A 21783-nucleotide genomic window follows, 5' to 3' on the forward strand; every position below is an offset into this window, starting at 1 on the left:
GAACTCAGTCACTCTAGGATGCAAACCAGCAGAAAGTTAAATTAGCTCCCCTAGGAATTAACTTCAAATTTATTGCACTTTCAGGATGCTTTTAAAAATTAATAGATCTCTTTAAATACTTTATATACAACCAACAGCTGGTTGCAAAGCAGCTAAATCAGTTTCAGGGTGGTTTGTCCCAGCCTGGGAATGGCTAAAAGGAGCACAAGCACCATGTGGTGGTCCAGTGACACCCTGCCCTCTCCAGCACACAGCTCCAGCCAGGCTGGGCAATCCCACTCTCCCCAGAACCCTTTTAGCAGCACCTCGCTCTAAACTCTGGAAAATGTAAAAAAAATGCCCTCAACCAGCCAGGGGCAGCCCCAGCTGTTCTGCCAGGACAATGGTTTGTACTTTGCTGGATTAAGCTTTCTGCTCCTTTCTTCCCCAAAGCCCATGGGAGAGTGGTGTTTTCACAGAATTACAGATTGGGTTTGGGTTGGAAGGGACCTTAAACCCATCCAGTGCCACCCCTGCCATGGCAGGGACACCTTCCACTGTCCCAGGTGCCCCAAGCCCTGCCCAGCCTGGCCTTGGGCACTGCCAGGGATCCAGGGGCACCACAGCTGCTTTGGGCACCTGAGTAAAGAATTTCTATTATCTACCCTGCTCTCTTACAGCTTAAAGCCATTTTTGCTCACTTACATAAATACAGAGCAAAGGATAATCTTTTGTTTCCCCTTTTATTAGGCAAAGCACCTCCCATCCCTGAAGGTTAGCCCTGGGCCATACACACATTGCCATTACACCTTCCTGCAGCACATGTGGAAATTAAAATTAAAAACCTTCCTGTGGCCCAGGCATGAGGCTTTGGGGACCACTATACACCCAGCCCCTGCACAGCTGAACACAAACCCATCCCACCCAGAATTTGGAAATAGGAACCCACAATTTTGATTTCTTACAGAGCTCAGAGATGATGGAGCTCAGGAGGGGCATGGTGGCTTTGGCAAGTGTGCCTCAAAGGTGATTCCTGACATTTGCAGATCACTGACTGTGGCTTATTTAAAGTAAGAATCAGAGAAACAAGTGTGACAATGAGGCATTGAAGTGTCCCGTGGATGAAACAGCAGCAGGTGTGGATGTGAGAGCTCAGCCAGCACTGGGGCTGCTGCACTGCTCTGCTCAGTCCCCTTCCCTCAGTTTGCACCTTCAGGTGCCAGGAGATTCTCCCAGGATGAACAGCTGTGCTGGCAAGCTGACAAGAGGACCTGGCAAGTTATAAACTTGTCAGTCCAAGTTCAAAGAGTTTGCAGCACATTTGCAGAAACTCTTTGCTAAATAGAGCAGATGACATACTCTGCTGAAAATGTTCTTTTTTCCTTTTACCCCAATTCATCAGCAGGGCCAGAGTGTGACGCCACAAATTTCCACCTGAACTTTTGTCACCTGTGATGTGAGAGTTCAGACCCAGCAATTCCTATAATGGAGAAGCTTTTCCACATGAAGAAATTGCCACTGGGAAGTTACACAGCAGGAACTGATTGTGCTCCCAACAGAGAGGTCAGCATCACATTCCCACAGCACTGGGGTCCTGCTCATTGCTGTGCTCACAATAAGCTGACAAGGAGGTGAACAATGAAGAGTGAGGTTCCTGTGCCATCACCCAGGGAAGTGCAGAATATTGGCTATGAAGAGCTACAGGATTGCATTTCATTCAGCAAGGGGCTGAGAGCTCCAAACACATCTGAGTGCAGTGACTTACAAAGAGAGGCACTGGGAAAATGTGATCCTAATTCTGCTTTCACAAGGAGGAGCTGCTACTACCCACAAATGGCATCTTGGCACTGTAACAGCTGTAAGAAGGGTTAGTTTGATATACTGCACTTCTTAAGAAAAGGCAAATTCAATGCTGGGTATTATTAATAAAGAAATAATAAAACATAATTATGCTAGAGTATGAACAAACTGAAGATCCAGTTTTTCATTCCATGTCACATTCCCAGAGGGAAACAGGAAACAGAAGTATGGAAGCACTTTATGGCTGTCTCTCCCCTGCATATCTGTAACTATGGCATTGTCTGAAGCAGATCAGAGCCATAACTGGCAAGCACATTTCACTTGAGTATTCAGAAGTTGTAACTGAGGGAACAAATAGGATAATGAGATTATTTCCAAAACAAGTGGATAATCACCAGGTATGACGCATCTCTGCATTTTAAGGGAAATTATTATTCTACAGCTTGGATGGAATTCTGCTTCAGATCCATTCCAACAGACATACAAACTGTGTACCTGAACCTGAGGCTGTCTAAGCAACTGGGAACAGCAGGTGTCTGCTCAATAAAGACTTAATACAGAGTCATTAAGTAATTAAGAAAAAGAACCAAACAGGCCTGTTTTCCTTCTGCTCGTGCACAGGTAGGACTGGTCCTGTCTGCCAAGTTCTCCTTCCACGAGGTGGTTCAGATACCAGCAGCCCATGGCCAGTAACTGAGACCCAAACCAGAAATCCAGGAGCACATCCATTGATGGGTGGTACCTGCTGGAGAAGTCTTTTGTCTCACATTCACCACACAGGGAATTTGAGTAAGGAATAGACAATCCTTAGATTTCAAACCCTGGGCTGAATGTCACTGCTCAGCCACTTCTGCCACAGGAACAGGCAGCTGCAGAGGTAAGAGGCGAGTTTTACAGTCCATCACCTCCCCCATGGTGACTGTGTAGAGGCATTTGGGGTGTTTGCTGGCAGTACAATTCACTCCATGGTCAGTGGATGTTTCCACAGGACAGCAGTGTGACATTCACCCCAGGGATCACCTCAGCAGAACCTTCAGACCTATCCCATCTATCCCATAACTGAACAGGAGCTCTCATCCTGGCAATGCACCTCATGCACAGGGCAGCATCTACCAACCATCCTGAGACATTAATTCATGAACTGTTCTCTGTACAAAACCATCCAGTTTGCTGATAAATGGTGCAAACTGTGAGTAATAACAAATAAATTATCCACTGCTGTCTAATAGAATCCAGTGCTGACCCAGGTCATCGCTGAAACTGGAACAGCTTCTTGTAATGAACACTAATTGGAAAACAATACTAATGAGGCAATAAGTGCCATTACTAAATCCATTCTGTTGTCATCATTAGGCAAGTCAACAGTCCTGTTCTGTGCTAATTAGGTCAGATAGCAGAAGCTCAGAAAGAACATTAACCAAGTGTATCTGGAGCATTCCAGAGACAGCCAGAAGGGATTTCTGAGTACTCATTGCCTATGGAATTTTGGAATCCCCTTAACAAGTCATTCCAGTTAGATCAAGATACATTGGTTTAATCCTTTCCTTCACTCTCTCTAGTAAAGCACAAAGCACTTTGTCAAGTTTTCAGCTGAGGCCAAGTCAGCAAGTTTGTCCTGTTTTGCTCATGCAGTAATGCTGATTTTCTGTCCTTCTGATAGACAGGGGACAACTCCTCACAGGTGACTCTGGTCCCATTCAAAGCCACTCTGTTTCAGTGTTACAAGGCTGAAATTTAGATTCTCCAGCCTTTTTCTTTTAACAGGCACTAGGGCCTGTTAAGTATCTTGTTGGGCCAGTATCACACTGACTTTGCTAAATTTACAAAGTAAATTCCCATGGCTTGTAACTAGTGGAATGGCACCTGCCTTGATTACCCATGCCTGAAGTTTGCAAGCTACCAAAAAGATCCTTGTTTATCCCAGATTAAATCCAGGATGGTTGCAGTCGACTGACCCTAAAGGTCCTGTGAGCTCAACTACGTGCCCTCTGGATACCTTGTGCTTGTCAAGGCAACACACAAAAATAAACAAAACAAAATTCTTTGTTATCTCTCTGCTGGAGCTGGGTTGATGACAGGAGTCAAATTCAAGTGGTTGTTTTTTATTCCATAGTTCTACAAAATGCTCCTCTCACTAGGCTTGTCACAGTGTACATGAGAAACATTTTTCAGTCACTCAAACATGCCCTTTGTAGTTCTTGGGGGTTTTGTTTGGTTTTCATAATTTTTAGAAAGTAAATAATCATGTCAGGGACAAATAAAAAGGGATGAGTTTGGCTGATCACATTTCTATCAAATGACAGGAGTCAAAAACTTCAATGCACTAATATGTAAACATTTCCCCAACAACTGCAGGAAGGAGATGCAGCTGAAGAAGAGTTGGGTACTTACTTGGTTAGACCCCCAACCCCACCATTTGTACCAAAGATCATCTTAAGCACGTATCAACAACTGCCAACCATTAGTCAGCATGCTGAATTTAAATATTTCAACTCCTCAAATAAAGAAATGAAATTAATCTAAAAATATTTTAATGTAGCAAGCTTGGCTATAGAACCAGTGCAACATAAAAAGGACACCCATTGTATACCAACTTTACTGCTTAACACAGTAAGCTACAGATGCAACAGATTCACCACAAGTTATTTGGTTAAATTAAATACTGCAGTTAGGATCATGCTGTTGGTAATTCTGGTTTTACAGTACCAATGCTCAAGTTGGCTGAGTTAGTTTGACTGTAAGTAAAATGCAAGTTTACAGAGAAACAAAATAATTTAGTATAGTATCCTGTATTCTGTTCCATGCTAAGTCACAATGATAATGTCTTCAACAGATAAACAACATTTCAGCATTATGTAAATAATGCCAAAACATACAGGAATTGTAATGCCAAATTTACAACATAATACAATGCTTAACAAACAGATTCCTCAGGTATGGGGGCAGTGGTGACAATGCTAAACAGGACTAGAAGCATCCAAGCCCCACTCAGTGCATACACAGTGGACCACACTGACAGGAATGCTTTACCTTTTGATGGAATTGTCACTCTAGGAGTTTGTGTCCCAAACATGATGCAGTGGAAAAGAAATGTTAAACCCTTGCCTGAGACATGAGGCAAAAGCACATGTTATTTACAAACATGAACCAGTAAAACCACATTAAGACCAGAGAAGAACTGTGATCACTTGACAGAGATGGCAGAGCTTGGTTACTGTACTGTGTGAACCAGGATGGTAATGAAGTTGTAAACAAATTTAACCAAATTAGGTTAATGCATCTATTCTTAACTCAAGAATATTGCCATTTCAGCAGACAGTGATTTTTAAAGCTAAGGACATTATCAGAGGTTTTATTTTTGTTTAAAGCCAAAACTTTAAAAGCCAGGAAGGTGGCAAATTATTTTTGTTCCTTATTAGCCTTCATTATCCACAGCACACTTCAACAAAATTTTCAAACCCCCTGATTTTATCTAATTCTGCTCCAACTTAAGTAGCTGGTAGCAAAGTTGCAGCAGACACTACCAGCACCTGAAAATCCCTTTCAGAGAGGCTTGGTTTACACTACTGGGGATGAATTCAGATTGCTGGCATTGCTCTACACTGAACACAAAACACTGAAGCATTAGGACTTGGAAAAGGAACACTTCCTCAAAATTAAACAGGCTTTGCAAATGTGCAAAGAAAGACACAGGAAAATCATATTTGATTCTGTCAATCCCAGCAGTGTCAAACTCATTTTTCCCCCCCACCCTCCAACCAAACATTGCCAAAGTGGCTTGTGAGACACTGATTAAATCCTCTGACATAAAGCCTGGATACAAAACAAACTTTGTCCCTGCCGCATCTATTTTTTTCTTTTTTTTCTTGCATTTTGTAATGAATCCATACAAGCATGAAAAGAGTTGTGTCAGTATTTTGTCTTGTTCTTTAAAGCAGGCATAAGAGGTGTGCCAGACAAAACTGAACAAACTTTTATTTTGCTTCAGAAAGATTTTTTTTTATATTACCAACCTATTTCTCTTCATAACTAAAAGTGATAAAAAAAAAATCCATAGCAATGAAAAAAAAAAAAACCCAAACCCTGTAATCAAACTGCTTTTTCAAGTATGTTTCTCCCCTCATGAAAGAGCTGCATTAGCCATAGTGCTGATTAAAACACACATCACAATAAGCAGACTTAGCCTCTAGCCCAGATCCCCTGGAGATGGGCTCAGCTGGATCTCCAGGACACAAAACTGGAGGCAGGAGGCTGATGGGTACATGCACACTTGATACCACTCCTGAAATCCCTGATTCTGACTACATCCACTGTCACAGCTCCAGCACATCCCCCCAGCAGGAGAAATGGCACAGGAGCCACAGAGTGGTGTTGGATAGGTACCGTTGCTCAGCCCAGTGCAAATCTTGTGCTGATGGAGATGCACTTTGCAGAGCTACCAGACTGGAGACTTTTGTCCACAATGTTCTTACAGAGCACAACATAAACCACATCCTGATATTCTGTTCAGTCTGGAATTCTCATCTTCATCTACTGCAATTATGGTATCACAGAACAGTCTGAGCTGGAAGGAACAAGGGTTATTCAGTCCAACTCCTGAGGCCAATGAAATATCAGTGAGGGGGATTTTACAAGAGTTGGTCCCTCCATTAAACACTAATATACGTGAAAAATAACTGGGGACAATCTTCCAAGTCACTATTAGTGATGGTGAGAGGTTCAACTTTTCTTCCTCCTTATTTTCACTTCCTTTTAATGCAAGAGAAAAGTGCAACTTTGCAGCATGTTTGTTCACATCAAGTTTTTCCTCAAGAACACATTTTGCAGTAACAAAATATGGTCTATAAAGTCGCAAAGTGCACAAGCTGAAGGCACAGAGTACAAACACATAGGAAAAGAGATTTCAAAATACCAAGTAACAAAAAAAGAGATTAAAGAAAAATCCAGAATTCAAAACTCCCTGACAGAAGATACATTTATATGGGACCAACTCTTGAAAGGTGACAGGTTTTAAACTAACAAACAAATACTGCAAAATAATGAAATTTTATTCTTATTAAGTAGAAGCTCCAGAAAATAACTTGAAGTTTAAAATCTAATACACTGACATGTTAACTAGCTTTAAGAATGTCCTTAATATTAAGAAAAGAGTGCAAAAAGGATTCTTCCATTCTAATGCTTTTGGAAGCTGCTGATTTTGGCTACCCATTCCCACTTTGAAAGAATTGTTTTTCAAGGTGCATTCCTCACAAAGGTCACAGAAGAAAAGCTTGTTGATAGACCAGACCAAGGAATTTGTCTTTCAAAGTCATTCCAACTGTAGCAGCAACTGACATTTTAATATATAAAGAAGAAAGTCCAAAACTCTTCTTTGAAGCATAGTTTGTGTCAGAGCTTGAGTATCAGCAGTTGCCAAAGGAGGCTCCAGATATCACCTGTGCTCTTCCAGTGTCTGTTCTGGCTAGGAATAGAAGCTGATCCAGTAGATTCACTATCTGTATCCCCTGGAGCTTGCACAAGCTGATGAGCCATCTGAAATTAAAGAAAAAGTTGAGAAATTCTCTCACGTTAAACCTTTACATCACGCCCCCTTGCCACCCTTCCCCCAAAACACAGCAGTGTCTGCAACACATTCACACATAAATGTCCATTCAGTCACTTCAGCCTACAATAAGAGTTCATCATAAAACTGACATTTTATGGTAGGGAATAAAGTGAACATACTCAGCTGAAAGCACATGAGGACAATTGATGGCAAGAGGGCCATAAAATGAGCAGAAGTTAACAACAGTACCAGAACAGATACCACTCCCCAACGGCTCCATGTCCAAGCAGTTTGTATCATTTCTTGGCATGGCAAAGGTGACATTGCAGACAGCTGTTCCATGGGGAGATACAGCCTCTGACACCTCCACACCCTGAGAATCCAAATTCCACCAGGACCTGTCTGCCCAAGCTGGGAGGGCAGGGCTGGATCTGTACTTACTGTAAGTTAACTCTTCTCCAGCTCTCTTGCGTGACTGGTCACCTCTGCAGGAGAAGGCAAAGAAAGGTGTTTTTGGGATAACCTCAATTAAAGATGTCCCTGCTCCTCTCGACCCTCAAAGGTCCCTACCAACCCAACCATCCTGTGAGCTTCAAAACAACCTTAGCACAATCAGTAGCTTCTAGAGATTTAGGGAAAGAAAAAAAGCAAACCTAGCAACAATACTACTACTGACTACTGCAGGAATCTGAATTTACTGAAAGTGTAAGATTTAATTAGCTCATCCTTTTGCTACAGACAGTAGGCTTGATCTCACAGGATAATTTTTTATAAAATGAAGATGAGGAAAAAGCTGGAGCTTAAAACATGCATAAAATTATTTTCCTCAGTTTGAACTCCTCAACCAAACTTTATAGAACTATTTGAAAAAACTCTGTATCTGTCAGTCTGAAAAGATGCTTCTGAATCTTACAGACTCTAATCAAGTCTGAGCTGACAACACTTGCTCTTTAAGTGGAAGACTTTAGCACTTAATGGTGTTGATAAGCTGTTGTTCTTTAACTAGAAGCTGATGTGCAATTACTGCTGCTGAACACACCTCACTGTGCTGTGTTCCTCATGGTTATTGCTTTCAATCTTACTAATTCTGGAGGTGGATGATAATAGTTGTGCTTACGAGTGCATTTCACTCCACATAGAGAACTAAACGTGACATTTCAAGTACTAACAGTCTATACCCACAAAACCACCTGTTTTCTGAAATGCATTTTGCCTTGCAGTGGGTCAGTGCCCCTGACTACCCTTCAAGCTTTTCATACAGTCTCTCATCCTTACAGAACCAGCCAAAGAACTTCACAGCCAAGTCCCTCATTTTCAGGTAACTAAAGAAAAACATTTTTCAAACCAGTCAGTTTTGTGGATATAGACTGTTAGTAGTTGAAATATCATGTTTAGTTCTCTAAGCAGTGTGAAACTGGTGAAATGCACTTATAAGCAGAACTATTATCAGCCACCTACAGAATTCGTAAGATTGAAAGTTTGACAATAACAAATTGTTCCCTTTTCTGTTTTGTTCTGTACATTACATTCTTTTGTCAGCATTATATGCCTACTCAGTTACAAAGTCTCACGCTTGTATTTCTTGGGCCAAATGCACTGCTTTTCTCAGCCCAAGGTCTTATGGTTTTATTTTTATGCTTATCTCTCAAAAAATTCTTTTCCTCAACAGCCTTTACAAGGTTTGCACCACATCATTTGCATTTGGGTCAATGGTACAGCTCTGCAGCTCAATAATTTACCAAGCTCTGAAGAGAGAGATGTCCTTTGAGGAAAACCATGAGGTATGAAATCCAGAAATACACCTAACACTAAACATACCCACATCTAGTGGGTGCTCAAACTAGAAAGCCAGATTCTCAGCATTGCACAGGTAACAGGAAAAATGAAGATGTTTTCTCCTTATGAAGAAATGAACCTCTTGGGAGTAGAGCACGAGGCTTCCCCAGCCTGATCTTGTATTTTGAGAGTACTGCAGAAATGGTGAAAAGTGGTGGCCTTTGTCTGGGCAGAAAAATAGAACAGCATAGTGCAAAAGGCACTGCCCAGAGGGAACAATTTACAGTATGAACATTTTCTGCTGTGTCTTTTACTGTTTGCTCCTCTCCCTTTTTCCCCTCCCCAATTCAATACTCAGATAGGAAATGTCTATTTAAAATAAACACTTTGCCTGTATAAATAACTGTGAAAGTGGAGTGAAGAGAAAACTGACATTTTCAGAAGCACCACAACTAAAAGAGCGCTTATAGAAAATAAACAGCCAAGGTAAAGGTTGAACTAAAACAAAAGCATGATCATGCAGTAGAAGCACAATCAAAACCAAGAGATGCATGAACTGCAAGCAACCTGATCAAAAAATGTTAAGCCTTACAATCATCTGCTTTTCAGGTACCATCTGCAGGGCTGTTAGTGCTCAAAAAACATTGAAAATAAGGCTATATTTCAGCTACTGAATTGTGAAGGTTCTGCACTATCTCTTAAATTATTTCTTCAGTATTTTTAGGTGCATCCATTTTTATCATTTCATCACTGTCTTGCACAATCACTATTAAAGATTAATAATTCTTACCTAGTAAATCCATTCTGAATAAGCTCTCTTTGAAGTTTCTGGTCTTGAGCAGCATATTCCTGAAGCTCAGATTCCACAGCAGGGGGTAGAATATTTGGGATGAATTTAGAAAATAAAGCTGGTGCCATCTGTACCCATTCTGTAATAAGAGAGAAAGCAATAACAAAATACATGGACCAGGTATTTTGTGACACTTTTACTGTTTGACAAATGTAACTTTATTTTGAATACATATTAGGATCTTGAATTAAAAAAAAAAAAAAGGAAAAAGAAAAACCCCAAAATCCACAGAAACCATGCCTTAAAGCAGAACAAACAATGATGCTGTTGAAGTCAGATGTTTACATGTAGATAGAAGAATTACTATTTTTCTCAAACTCATCATCAAATTGAAATTCAGTACTTGCTGCATCTCACAGGACCTGCTGAGTCCCTGGCCATTCTTAAGGACAGGCAACTGAAGATCAGCAAAGTCACTTGGATAATTAGATAATGATTGTAACACTGTACTCCAGGAAATCTATCCCCAAAATGTACCCTTCTCTGCCCTGGGCCTTTCTTCTAAAAAGCACAATAGTATTATCATACAACCCTACTCCTCCATCCTCATTTCAAAGGAATTAATGCATTTCTCTCACTGATCTTCCAAAGCTTAGACAAACACTATTTTAATGTTCATAATGTAAGTCTAAGCTGTACTAGTCCAGCTTCAGGACAGAAATGTGATTTAATTTCACTATACTGAACACTCTTTTACAGGAGCAAGACAATTGACCTTGAAGCTGCTTTAAGACTAAGAAAGGAATGAAAATTGGGTTTACAGCAACTGTATAGGAAGTTCTGAGAAAAATAAATAGCCTTCAACTATTTCTGCAGCCAGACTTTCCACAGGCTGTAGGAGTTTCCTGAAATTTGATCTTTACTTAGAAAAAAGGGACGTTTTTAAATTTGCTGAGGAACATCACAAGTTTTTATGGAATTCCTATAGTCCTGCAAACCAACTGAGGGAGCACTCAACGCCCTCACCCAGAGCACTGATACAGGCTTTAAAAAGGACTGGCCCCAGTACTGAGCTAGCATTAAAAGAGAATTTTCTCTGGCAACATTTGGAAGTACCACAGCTGTTGGGAACTTCCAGCCTGAAGAGGAAACAAAGGAAGAGGATAAGGGGAAGCCCCTGGCTGCCAGCCATGGCACTGCAGACACCCACAGGCTGCTCTAATCCCACAGGTCTTCCCCTGGCCCCACTTTCTGCTCCCCCTCCCCACTCCCACCATACATCCAGTGGAGCAATCCATCAGGGAAAGTGAGCAGCACTGTCTCAGAGCAACCCTTGCTCTGACTCATTCAGAATTCATCCCCAACAACTAGGATCACCAAAGAACAGCCTTTTACACCAAGAGGTCTACCCTGGGTTCTTCAACTACTCAAAATCTGGTTAGTCCCATGGTACCAACCCAAAGCAGTGCCTGCTGTGCTGTGGACAGCAAGACAGGGACCATCTGAAATGGAAAACTGTGAAATCACAAGTCCATCACCTACAATATAAATGTGGTCAAAGAACAACCACGCTGAATTGTTTTCTAAAGAGTAATACTTTTATATTTACGTATACACCCCTCCTATCTTTGGTCCTGAACACTTTTTAAAACTTTAAATTTGAAATTAGCTTTGCCTTAAAACTGATGGAAGAATGTTCATTTTGCTGATGTAAAACTAAACTTTGCTTACAGAAAGTGCATTTTGTACATGCAGAGTCCACTATATTCCTGGTTTGTACACATGCTAAATATTGCACTAAAGCTTTTTGTAGAGGATTCCCATTCTCATTTCTATTTCCATAAATGGGGACTGCAAAAACAGACTGAAACTGAGGAACAATTCTCTCAGGCACGCACAGTAAGAAACTGTCAGTACTGTAAAAAGAAGGGAAACAGGTACCATTTATTTATGGATATTGTGAACACTTCCTGTTTCTAATAACTTCTCAAATACAGAGTAAGGCCCTCCTCAGTTCTCCAAAACTTGGAAGATTCTTATACAAAATTGATTAAAATCTGCAATACCATTTTCCTTTCAATATAATTGTTGTAGCATAAAATATCACAATGTATTCACAAGTCAAATTAAGCTCTTCCATGAAATAATACTGACAAAGAAATGGCTTCATAAAAGAAACAGTCAATCATTCACCTCCTGCCAAACATCTGATTGTTTGAAGAGTGACTCTCAATACAATTTTCATCATTTCAATACTTCTAAATTTCCACCTTGACTGACCCATTAACATCCTTCTCTCCTTATTTCCACAGAGATGGAATGGATCTTCCCTTTGTCTCCAAAACAGAGGGCTGGGTTGCTTTTTTTTTTTAAAGTATTTGATATTCACATGGTACTTTGCCCAGGTGACAGATAGGCAACAAGAAACAGGGTGGAACTGAGCATTATGATGCACAAACACAACAAATTCTGACTGTTAACTGTGCATTAGTTAGAGAGCAGAGAGATTTTGGCAAAGAAATGACAATCACAGGATGAGATCAGTACAAACATTTTTCCTTTTTACCTGGTCGTAGTGTATACAGGCCTTTCACAATATTTGCCATGGTTGAAGGAGTTATTTGAAACGGCGTTGACTGAGCTTCCAAAAGTAAAGCTGAAACAAAATTAACACAATCAGCAACTTTTCCAACCAAGAAATACAGGCTCTTACACATATTTTTTTTAATTAAAAAAATACAGTAATTGTGCTTTTTTCGGCACCTGATGTCCTCACAATGAAAACAGCCACATATCTGATCTCATCTTATTCTCAAGAGTAATAAAACACCACCTTTAGATAGAAATATTCTGCTCCAATTATGTATAGTGAAAATGTGCAATAATTTCTTTTTCATTCATTGGAGGTAGCAGAGATTCAGCAAAACCAAGCAGGAGATGACTTTATTCAGACCAGAACTGAAGCAAATTCATACCAAGTGTGTCAAACACTTGAAGATGCACAGATCCTCACTTTACAGCATTTAGAATCTGGCACACAAAACTAAGATGGATTCAAAGTCTATGCACTTGTAGTGCAAAAATTGTAACCATCCAAGAAGGAAAGTTGTTCTTTTAAACACAAGTTAATAATTGCACCTTCCTCTTGAGGGAAAACCTGCCAATAGCACATTTACTGTTTATGTTGTGATGTACAGGTTTTTATCCTTATTCATATTTATATGAGCTTTGTACATACATCTGAATTACAAAAACACACACACACAAAAGAAGGAAATTAAGAAAGTGTAAACCAATGTCTACATCTTGATTTTTATTTCTCTGCCAAGCAGTTGAGCACCTTTCTGTGCCCACCACAGGAGGAGAAATGACTCCTACAATTCTACCCAAGGGACAAGTCTCTAGGGCTTACATTGGAGAAGCTCTGCTTTTTAATCTTCAGAGCATCTCCAGTTCTGGCTTCAGCATCTGCCACTAGAACACTTAAATAGAAAGAAAAATCTTCAGTGGCAAATTTTTTTTAAGTGGCTCATGTCATAGGGAAATGAAAACAAAGTAATTTTTTTAACCTTCAAGTAATCAAAGTTGTTATATTTAAGTGTTATAAATGAATTTGTTTTACAAAGAGCCATGTTAGAAGTGCTTGCTCATTTCAGCAGAAGCCTTGAGGGTAGAAGAGCCTGTGATTTGTTCTGTAATGACATATTTACAGCCCCTTTCCTAAAGGTTTGTCAAAGAGCCTCTTGGCAGCCAAGAGAGTTGGAAATGATAGAATTAAAATGGGCATAGTGCTTTATAATGTGACAGTAATGCAGAATCTAAACAATGTGCGTGCACATATAAATATTTATATCTTTAATTAGACGGCAGCCACTTCAGCCTAAGCATCACCAATAGATTTGCAAAGTATCCAAAGAACTGTGAATTTGTTCTTCACATGTAGATATTAAATTATGCAAAACAAATTATTTAAAACAAAAAATATTTATTACTTGATTGCAGCTTCAGAAATTAACATTTCTTATCCTGCTTTCTGCAAATGCACACATCACCTGCTAAAATGCAGATTTAAATCACTCACTCCTGATTTACAGTCAATAAATACAAGTATGACAGTATTATGTTCAACAAGATAACAAAGTAATGGCATGTATTTCCTGATTCTCAATAGAGAAAATTAAAGAATATCCTGTTCAATAAGCCATACAGTATGAACTAACTCAGCTTGGCCAAAAGCTGGACCTCAAGCCTCGAAAAATGAATAGCACTGCTGTAGGACTTGTGTTTTCAGAATGATTTCCATAAGAACAAACAAGACTCCTCATCGATAGAACCAAAAGATCTCAATGTAAATTTAAAGACAAAGTTGTAAACTAAGATACAGAACTTCTTTGCACATGAATTCATCTTCAGTTTGCAATGAAACAAACTGAGACATTAATTCAACCCTGTATTACTTCTCGAGAGGCTCACTTAAGAAATTTGTGCATTTCTGGCTCTGCTAGACGTTGTTGTTGTTATTTTACAATCTTACAAAAGACTAACAAATACCAAGGCTTTGACTCTTGTTTTATTAGAATAATTAGTCAGAGTCCACAACACAGAAGTTGCACAGACTCCTTCTACCCGTTCCCAGAATGGCACCTGCAGCATTTACAAAGATAGAGGAAGGAAAGGCAAAATAAAACTGAACCTCAGCTGAATGAGTGTGGTAATGGCACCATGATACCATCTGACCACCTCCACAGTGCTCACAAATTAATACCACATTCTACAGACTAAGCAACTAACATGTAAACCAGTTAATTAACCTGGAAAGAGTCTGGAAAACAACTCCTGGCAGAATCAAAGAAGAAAAGTGTGGGTTCCCATGATGAAAAGTATTAAATGCAGAAAGATACAAAATGCTTTGAAATATTCTTGAACACAAGAGGGTATGAAACATTAACTGCTACAACAGCTCTTAGTTAGTCCTGCAGAGTGTAAAGGTGTTTGCTGAGGTCTAAGAAAAGGGTGACATTAATGTGACAAGAGTTTTGAAGGAATGTTCGACTTTCCTGCAATAGCAGCATCCCAGCACACTCCCCATAGGCTGGAAAAGAAGTGGAACAATACTGCAGTTGGTTTTCACTATCAGTTAGCTGTGTCTATCAATATTTGGAAGTAAAGAAGGAAGGAGAGGAAGGAAAACATTGTTTAGAATCTGGTTAGAATTGGAAACTTGAAGTGATTAAACTATTTGCCAACATAAAGTAAGTTAAAAATTAAATACTGAAATTCACAGTCCTGTAGGTGCATAAAATTCTTCTAAAATTATTTTTAATGAAGAATTTTAGAATAATTGAATCCCTTCTCTACATCTCAAAAAGAGGACTTTTTATGCTACAAAACCCTCTTGCCCCCAAATCAATTACTGCCAGAAGATGGGACCTCAACAATTTTATAGCTGGGGAAAAGAGTAAATTAACTTTTAGTTTCAGAGGAATTCTAACAGAAATCACCCTGGTTTAGTCTGGCACAAACCCACAGGTATTAATTGGCACTTTCTCCTAGTCTTCCATTACCTTTATTCATTTTTAAGGTCCTGAGGAAGAAACCTCATTTCATTTTACCTAATCTGACACATATGCTAATTCTAAGGACAGAGCCACTTCACAGGCCAGTAATTCTGCCTTTTTTATTATTTATTTTTTAAAGAAAACTCCCTTTTCTCTGTCTCAAACTTAAAACCAAGAAATACAGTTTATGAACATGGCAGAGTAGAGAGAGTTGTGCAGATTTTTTTCTCAATCTAACTTTTCAGAGTTTTAGGACAAAGGAAAGCAGTGTCTAGAGGCTGAGTAACATCCAATATATTGCAGAAGGGTCTCAGTAATCAAAAAAGACATTTTTAAAACACATCACTTCTGCCATCACAGAATCCCAAACCAAAAAGAATAATGATTTTGAACTCCTGAGGGCAGTTGCTATATTAAAGCTTTAGTTCAGATTAGAAATGTGATTTTGAAATTCACTGATCATCCCCACACTGCTGCTCCTTGGCTGGTATGACTGAGCTGTCTTGGAGCATATTACTTAAATTCCTTTTGGGCAAGATTAAACCAGATGTGCTCAAACTGCTACTCCCTGGCACTCTGTCCAAAGGAGCAGACACGAACAAGGAGGAAATAAAACTCTCCAAAAGCAGGGAAAGGTCAGCATTGTGTCCTCAACACCAATAGGGAGGAGTTTCATATTCTACTCCCTTTACACCACCTTGCTTATTGATGCAGACAGAGCCTAATCCATGCAATGAAACTCTCAGCTCTTCCTACAGGGCCCAAACCTTTTAGATAAAAGCCTGTGGTTCTGCTGCACCAAACCTATTATGATGCTCCAGGCACTGCTGTCAAAACCAACTTAGGACAGTCATACAAGAATAAGATCATTTTCCTTATGGAACAGTCATTAAATGTGAAGCACAAAGAACTTCTTCAATGTCAGCAGCATACAGAAAGGCTGGGGGCAAGGCTCTCTTCAAGAAGCTGAGACACCTTGAGTGTGTTTTCTCTCCTTGTCAGGTGTTTTCTCTGCAGTTTGTGCATCAAGGCAATAACAGGTTGTTTTTCTCATGTGCAGATTGTTTGAGACAGGTGTCAAAATTGAGGGGGAGGGAAGAAATGCCACCGCAAACAGGGTGAATGTCAATTCAATCCATCTTTTTCTTGTCTATCTGTGCCAAAGGGTGAGGCAAGGGGAGTGAATAAAAAACACAGCACACATCAAAACAAACCCTGTGGTCTCTGTGGTAGCTGTAGAACCTGGCATCACTCACAGTCCTTCTCTCAGCCTTTTGCACTGCTCCTCTCAAACAGAGTTCTGTATTCACAAACAAAAGCTGGATATGGCACTTACTAATGAAAGGCATTCTGTCAAAGCAGCACAAAGCTGAAGAGATGAGGAGGATCCCTTGCTTCACTGACATCAGCAGGCTTTGGGAGGTCAGCACAGCAAAACACAGCTGCTAAATATGTAGGGCTGGGTGCCTGCAGAGCAACAAACACCCCCACTGAGGCACTGCAGGGCAGCAGGAGAATCCCTGCACAGGCAACATCTTCCCTGCTACATTCCCCAGCCTCTAACAGGTACAAATAGATTCATTCTCTAGAATTTTGCATTGCATTTCTACCCGCTCTATCAAAAAGCTGGACAATTTCATTGTTGAAGACCTGATAACGTTTGAGTTAACTTTTCTGATACTTTTAAGAAAGCAGCAATGCATTGGCAAGCTCTTTCATGTTTTTATAAAGGAAAAACCTTTTTCAACATAAACAACCCTTCTACTGAACTTTAATACACCTCCAACAAAAAACTAAAGAAAATGGAACAACAAGATCTCTTCCCCTCATCTGAATCCAAGTGACCTAACTAGAAAGAAAAAAGCTGTTACATGTAAAAATCTTCAGAGAAAAGACTTCCTCTGTAACTAATAAGAAACTGAAAACATAATGAAGTAGGCTGTGAGTGGTATCCCTCCTCCTGACTTTTTTCAAAGAACTTTTTCTTGGAGACCATGAGAAAAACTTCTATTTGGCAAACATACGTGATGCATTTTACACTGGCTTTTAGCTCTGAATTCACACAGGCATTGACATAAAGACTTATATTCTGCAACTGCCCATATGCCTTGAGAATCCAAACACAGTAACCACTCTGTGTGCTCAGGCTCCAGTGGCTAATTCTGTAATTAACCCAGCCAACAAGAACAAAATCAGAAGTGTTGCACAAAGCTATTTTCCTTCTGATAAAGTTCACCTGACTCCCCAGCTGAATAACTACCATACAAAAGTGTAGGCAGATGGATTTTTGAGAGGAACCAACTTGTACTGAATGATCTGTACCAGCACATTGATCTTTAAAGAGTAAAAAACACTTCTTGAACTCAAAACAGGAACATGTAAGGCAAGAAACAGCCCTACACACAGAGATATAAATGGCTGAAGTACCAGAGCAGAGAATTAGGAGAAGGAAGGAGAGGAAGACTGTCCTCTAAAACAGCTTTTACCTCTACGACCAGCTTAAGTTTCTTGCCTTTTCTTTACTATGGGAACATCATCGACTTCCCAGAGCAGGATTACAGTCTAGCATTCACCTTCCTTCCTTCAATTTCCAGGTAGAGAATAGGAATACTTGCAAACTCCTGTAATTTAAATCTAAGTGATCTCTCCACCAAGGAGACACAACACTATACTCTTAATGGTGTTTCCTCTTTTGTTAGATTCAAAAGCAAGCTTGGTTTGGGCACTAAGTTGCCAATATCCAAAAGGAGAAAAGTGGCAGTTACTTGCAAATACTCTGCCATTGAATTTTACCTACTGCAAGTACTGGAAGTAGAGAGTTTCAGGAGCTGCTATTCACTTTCACACAGTAATTGCCACTTTTCTAGACAAGGCATGGTCTAGGGCATGGACATTACACTGCAGGACTATCAGAAGATACAATGACTGCATGAGGAGAAAATAAACCTATTTCTGAGTTTTCCTGCTTACAAGTCACCTCATGCAGGACTGTAGCAGGAACAAAAATTACATTCTTCACCACCCCTTTCCCTAGTGACATGGGGATATTATCTGCACCTTCTCCCCCTCCCACACTCATTTCTGAAGCTGCCTGTAAATAAGATGCTGTATCTTTTCTTGTTACATTCAGTTGAGCAGTTCTGCACACAGCAACTTCTCCCAAGCTATTGAATGCAGCAGTCTTATCAGCAAGAGCCAGCTTTGGCTTTGTAAAGAAAATAATCAGGTTATATTCACTTAGTTTAAATGCAACCACTTTAATTTGAAGAGCAATGACTTGATAAATGTGTGAGTGTAAAAGTGTTTCACAAACAGCTGTGTTCATGGATCTGTGTATTGTGGGTTTTTATTATGTATTTACTTTAACTAATGAGAAGTGCTCCAGATAGTCAAGTGCTTTCAAAAAAAATAATAATTTATCAAACCCCAAATGGAACCAAATTGGTACAGGAAAAATTTGCCAAAGTAATGTTCACTTAGGCAGTATGTCCACTGTAATAATGAATTGACACCTTGATCAATGAAATTTTTGCAACCAAGTGCTGAGAGAAGTGCTCCCAGCACAGAGACAGGCATGGATATTGCACCTTCCTGCCTCCCAGCAGCCAGAACAGGAACGAGGGGACTCAGCCCGGGGGAGCCTGAGCCAGGTCAAACACCAAGGACGAGATCAGGGCTGCACTGCTCTTCTGGCTTCTCCCCCTCTCTTTCTGCTCTTCTGGCTTCTCCCCCTCTCTTACTGCTCTTCTGGCTTCTCCCCCTCTCTTTCTGAAGTGGAGCAGGAATTTTTTCACGAATTAAATGAACCTGAAATGTACTTACAGTCCTTCCTGAACACAGCTTCAAATAGAAATGCCAGCTTCCAGGCTCTGAGAGAATGACAAGGTATTTAAACAAAACCCACTTTGTACAAACATAGCAACAAATTTCAGGAGAGAGAGCAGATGTTACTCTGACCCTCTAAGTCTAGATCACAAATGGATTAAACCAATTTTGTAATTTGATTTTATTTTCAAATAGAGGGAAGGCACGCTTCCTCTCACTGAAGTGGCAGTTGCAGCATTTCTTTCAAAAGCAACCTCAGGATTCCATTTCTCCATACCAATCACAACTTCCTTTACTTAAATTTCCAAAGTATCCCCATTCATATCTGTACTTTTTTCCCCTCCCAACAGAGAAACATTTTTTTGCTGAACCAAATCTGTATCAAATATCAGCAAAGTGCACCACACACTGACATTGGAAAGCAAAGTAACAAACACTGAGTTGCATTCTATTTTCACAGAGCCCTTTCCAAAAAGGAGGGTACTACCCATCTATTTTGGTTTGAATTTCAGGAAGCTAGAAAAAACAGCTGAGAAAGGCAGAAAAAAATACAATACTAGAAGTTTTTTAGCACATCTGCAGTACTACATCATGTGCTATGTATCTTCAATTATCTCCCAAGAACCTGTTAGCAAATTTAAAATTTTATTTAGGCATACTTTAATTCAATTTATAGATCCTCTTATCCAAGATTTAATTAAATCAGATCACAACTAAGTGTTCATGCCTGTCAGTATTGATCATCTTACTAAGGAGATAAAACCCAAATAACTTAGCTTTAATAAACTGGTGGTCAGACTGAAATGAACCCAAAGAAATTAACCTCTTGCTCATTAAAAAAAAAAAATTTCATATACAGCAAGACAGACAGCTTACATTTATTTTTCTTTTATATTTTTTCATTTTACTACTGCAATTAACAGAGCTGGGGAAAAGTATTTCTGATTACACACACACACAACACCACGGGTCTTTTCCTTCCAACAGTTCATCTGCAATTTCTATTTGATTCTGCTGTTATCGCTACAGAAAGTTAATTACTTAGCAACAACACATCTGACATCACCTTTGTCAGAGGTTTATACCTTTGCTTTGCCACCAGAAAAAAATTCTTTGCTTGAAAAATGCAAACATTTTAAGGCAATTATCAGCCAAATTTTCCATAATCTTGTTGCAGCAATCATCTTACCAGGTTTCATACCAGTAATTCTCTTTAGCACAAAATAAAACATCAGGCCCATGGCTGAGCATTTCTCATCGTTCTGCTATTTTTAAGGTGATGTGATCTGCTCCTAGTGACACTTTTCCAGATGGCAAGAACAAGACTTCATCAGAGCTGGTAATCCCCCATCCCTGTAGGGTGCCAGGCTCCCTGACCTTGTAGCCACCCTGTTCACCCACCCCTCACCCAGAAGTCACCTCTCAGTGAAACAGCAGCAAAGCTCCTTTCCCCCAGCCCTTGCCTGGGAAGAGCAGGGCATTGCTACCCAAGCAAGGACAAAAGGAGCAGTAAACTCCACTCCTACTGCTCCCATGCTTTGCTAGGTGCCCTGCTGGGGGGCCAAGCAGCCAGGACAGCAGGTCCCTGTGCTCGCACAAAGCCTCCCAGGGGTGGCAGCTCCACACAAACACTGTGGCTCACCACAGGAGTCACACTTCCCATTCAGTCCTCCTGTGGCTGTCACTTGCAGCACATTTTATTATATTACCCATTAACCTAAGAAACTGCTGGCAGCATTCTGCAGTTCACAACCCACAGAAGAACTCATGACAATAACCCCAGAGGCAGCACAGCTCTTTGACCACACCACCTTCTTAATGACACCTGTCAGTATTTTGATAACAAAGCTGAGAAGTAGCAGCATAAACAACACAACAATAAAACATTCATTCTGCTATAATCACAAGTCACAAGGGAAAATAAATATTGGTTCTCCCAGATCTCAAGCAAAACATTACTTGATTCTAAGTCAAATTTCTGAAAAAAATAAGCTGCAGAGTTGTCACATTTCCTCATGCCTCAAAGGAATTTGTATTCAAGTTCACTAATATTTGTCATTTTATCCCTATTTGCTGTGGATCTCCACAGTATCTGAAAGCACTGTGGCTCTCCAGGCTCCCATTATAAGAAAAATTCAACAGCTTTACTTACGCATTAGGTTGTAAATGTGCTTTTCTGCAACATGTTCCGTAAACAGCTTTATAAGGTCATCTTTTAAGTCTCTGTTTAGCTTGGTTTCTATGTAAAATTTATTCTGGAAAATAAGACAGAAGTTTTCAAGTTTGTTTCTCCTAATAGCAACTAAAGTAAACTTATTTTTTCTGCCTGAATAAAAACAGTTCAGAATATTAAAGCTGTAGAATATTTCACATATAAAATGTTGGTGACTGCATTCAAGCTGAATAGAACATTCCTGTACAACAAAAAAGCATGGGTGACAAACCTACTTACATGCAACCATACATATTTACTTTGTTTTCTGTATTTACAGCTATACCTGTATAGCTGT

General features: G+C 39.9%; 1 protein-coding gene across 2 annotated transcripts in view; it reads right to left on the minus strand.

Annotated features, from left to right (window-relative positions):
* Window positions 1-3865: 3865 nt before the first annotated feature.
* The window catches only part of CACUL1 (CDK2 associated cullin domain 1), a 41284-nt gene continuing 23366 nt past the window's right edge, over window positions 3866-21783 (minus strand). For both annotated transcript variants that reach the window (XM_085582906.1, XM_021529262.3), the window contains 5 exons: window positions 21426-21528; window positions 12457-12546; window positions 9891-10029; window positions 7766-7809; window positions 3866-7311 (listed from right to left, as the gene is read on the minus strand). In XM_085582906.1, the coding sequence (XP_085439032.1) occupies window positions 7271-7311; window positions 7766-7809; window positions 9891-10029; window positions 12457-12546; window positions 21426-21528 (417 nt within the window). In that variant the 3' untranslated portion in view covers window positions 3866-7270. The remainder of the gene's footprint in view (window positions 7312-7765; window positions 7810-9890; window positions 10030-12456; window positions 12547-21425; window positions 21529-21783) is intronic.

Source organism: Lonchura striata, chromosome 6 (genome assembly GCF_050655825.1).
Source record: "Lonchura striata isolate lonStrDom1 chromosome 6, ASM5065582v1, whole genome shotgun sequence".
NCBI lineage: Eukaryota > Metazoa > Chordata > Aves > Passeriformes > Estrildidae > Lonchura > Lonchura striata.